The sequence below is a fragment of the Charadrius vociferus genome, unplaced genomic scaffold (genome assembly GCF_000708025.1).
Source record: "Charadrius vociferus isolate BGI_N301 unplaced genomic scaffold, ASM70802v2 scaffold3453, whole genome shotgun sequence".
In the NCBI taxonomy this organism is placed as follows: domain Eukaryota; kingdom Metazoa; phylum Chordata; class Aves; order Charadriiformes; family Charadriidae; genus Charadrius; species Charadrius vociferus.
This window is the reverse complement of record NW_009647800.1, coordinates 7,093-8,711: the sequence shown is the minus strand read 5'-3', so window position 1 is coordinate 8,711 and position 1,619 is coordinate 7,093. Positions and strand designations below refer to the sequence as shown.

Below are 1,619 nucleotides of genomic sequence, written 5' to 3'. Positions count from 1 at the left end.
AAGAGAAATGGGATAAAGAGCTTTTTATCGGTGTAACCGGAGCGGCGAAAGCGGCGGGGGGGCAGTGACGGAAGCTGGGGCGTTAGCGGAGAGCGCGGTCACCTCCGGCTCGGCCGCCGCAGCGCCTTCTCCTTCCGAACGCGTTAATATCGAACCGGGGTATTTTTTTCCGCGAGACGGGCCGTGATTTAAACAGGAATTTAATCCCCGGAAGGCTTAATGCTTTATTAAACGGGTGATTGGACTAACCGGCCGCTCTGCCGTGCGGTTTTGGCCTGTTTTGGTTTCTCCGTGGGGACGGCCCGGTGCCTTTTGGGCAGCTTCTTTCTCGCTGGGTCAAACGGTTCGGCCGGATGAATTTCGGGGTTTTAACGCGCAGCTCCTGGGCCGTAACGCCGCTTGTTGGCGGCGCGCGGTGACGACGACAACGGTAACCGCTCTCTCGTTGGGGTGGTTTTGGGGATGATTTGCCGAATTTCTCTCTTTAGTTTCTACCACTTGGCACAGTAACGATGACGACGTGTACCGGGCCCCTCCGATCGACCGCTCCATCCTGCCCACCGCCCCGCGGGCTGCTCGGGAACCCAACATAGACAGAAGCCGCCTCCCGAAATCCCCTCCCTACACCGCCTTTCTGGGAAACCTGCCCTACGACGTGACAGAGGAATCCATCAAGGACTTCTTCAGAGGACTCAACGTGAGTCACAGCGGCGGGGCCGGGGGGGTGTGGGCTCTAAAGACCGTGATTTTTGGGTGCTGCCGTCCCCGTTTGCGTCCCGCCGGCTCCCTGTGTTGGTTCCCGCTTCGCCGCCCGTCGGCCGAGGCAGTTCCCGGCTCTGGAGTTGTGTTTTTCAGGCAGCTTTGGCTGTCGTGTTTTCTGCGTCTCGGGGTGATTTAAGGCTGCGTAGTTGGGGCCGAACGCGCACCCGGCTGCTCCCTCGCTCCCCCTCGGCGGGGAAGGAAAACGGGATTGAGAAAATTTGCGGGTCGCGATAAAAGACGGGGAGATCGCTTACCGGTTAGTCACGGGCAAAAAAAAACGATCTCGACTCGAGGGGGAAAACTAAATTTGTTACTGGTTAAAATAGACTTGTTTGCTGCTATTACCTGCTCCGGCACCTGGAGAACCTCCTCCTCCTCCTCTGAAATTTGCCTTCCCTCTGCTGGTTCGCACTTTCCCCCCTTCCCGCTCCTCTGCCTGGCTGAGAAATGCCCTTTTTTGTTGTTTTTTTTTTTTTTTAATTTAAAATTTCTTTCTAAAATATTGAAATATAATTTCACGGAGGCGCCTCAGACTTCGCTGACGGGCTGCGCCGTGGCCGAGAGCAGCAGACGCTCCGGGGGAGCCTGTGACTGCCCCGACGACGTAATTTTTTCCCCAACTTTAAGAATGTTGGAGCTCTTTGGGTTAGTGGAGGAGGAGGTGGGGAGGGCGAAGGAAGGGGACAGCAAAGCAGCCAGGAAGGGGAAACGACCGCTTCCCTCCCGGAATGTCGGCCTGGGAAATGCCGCCGGAGTCGCAGAGCCGTGCTGCGTACCTCCCTCTTCCCATTTTGGGTTGTTTTCCTAACTGAGGCAGCACCCGCTCCTCCCCGGGGAGCGATAGCCGGGGTGAGACT

General features: G+C 57.2%; 1 protein-coding gene across 1 annotated transcript in view; it reads left to right on the top strand.

The window, feature by feature from the left end:
- Positions 1 to 488: 488 nt before the first annotated feature.
- EIF4B (eukaryotic translation initiation factor 4B) overlaps positions 489 to 1,619 on the top strand; it is a gene marked incomplete at both ends in the record, with an annotated part of 8,176 nt that continues 7,045 nt past the window's right edge. Inside the window, one exon of the mRNA XM_009882417.1 lies at positions 489 to 697. Coding sequence (XP_009880719.1) covers positions 489 to 697 — 209 coding nt within the window. The remainder of the gene's footprint in view (positions 698 to 1,619) is intronic.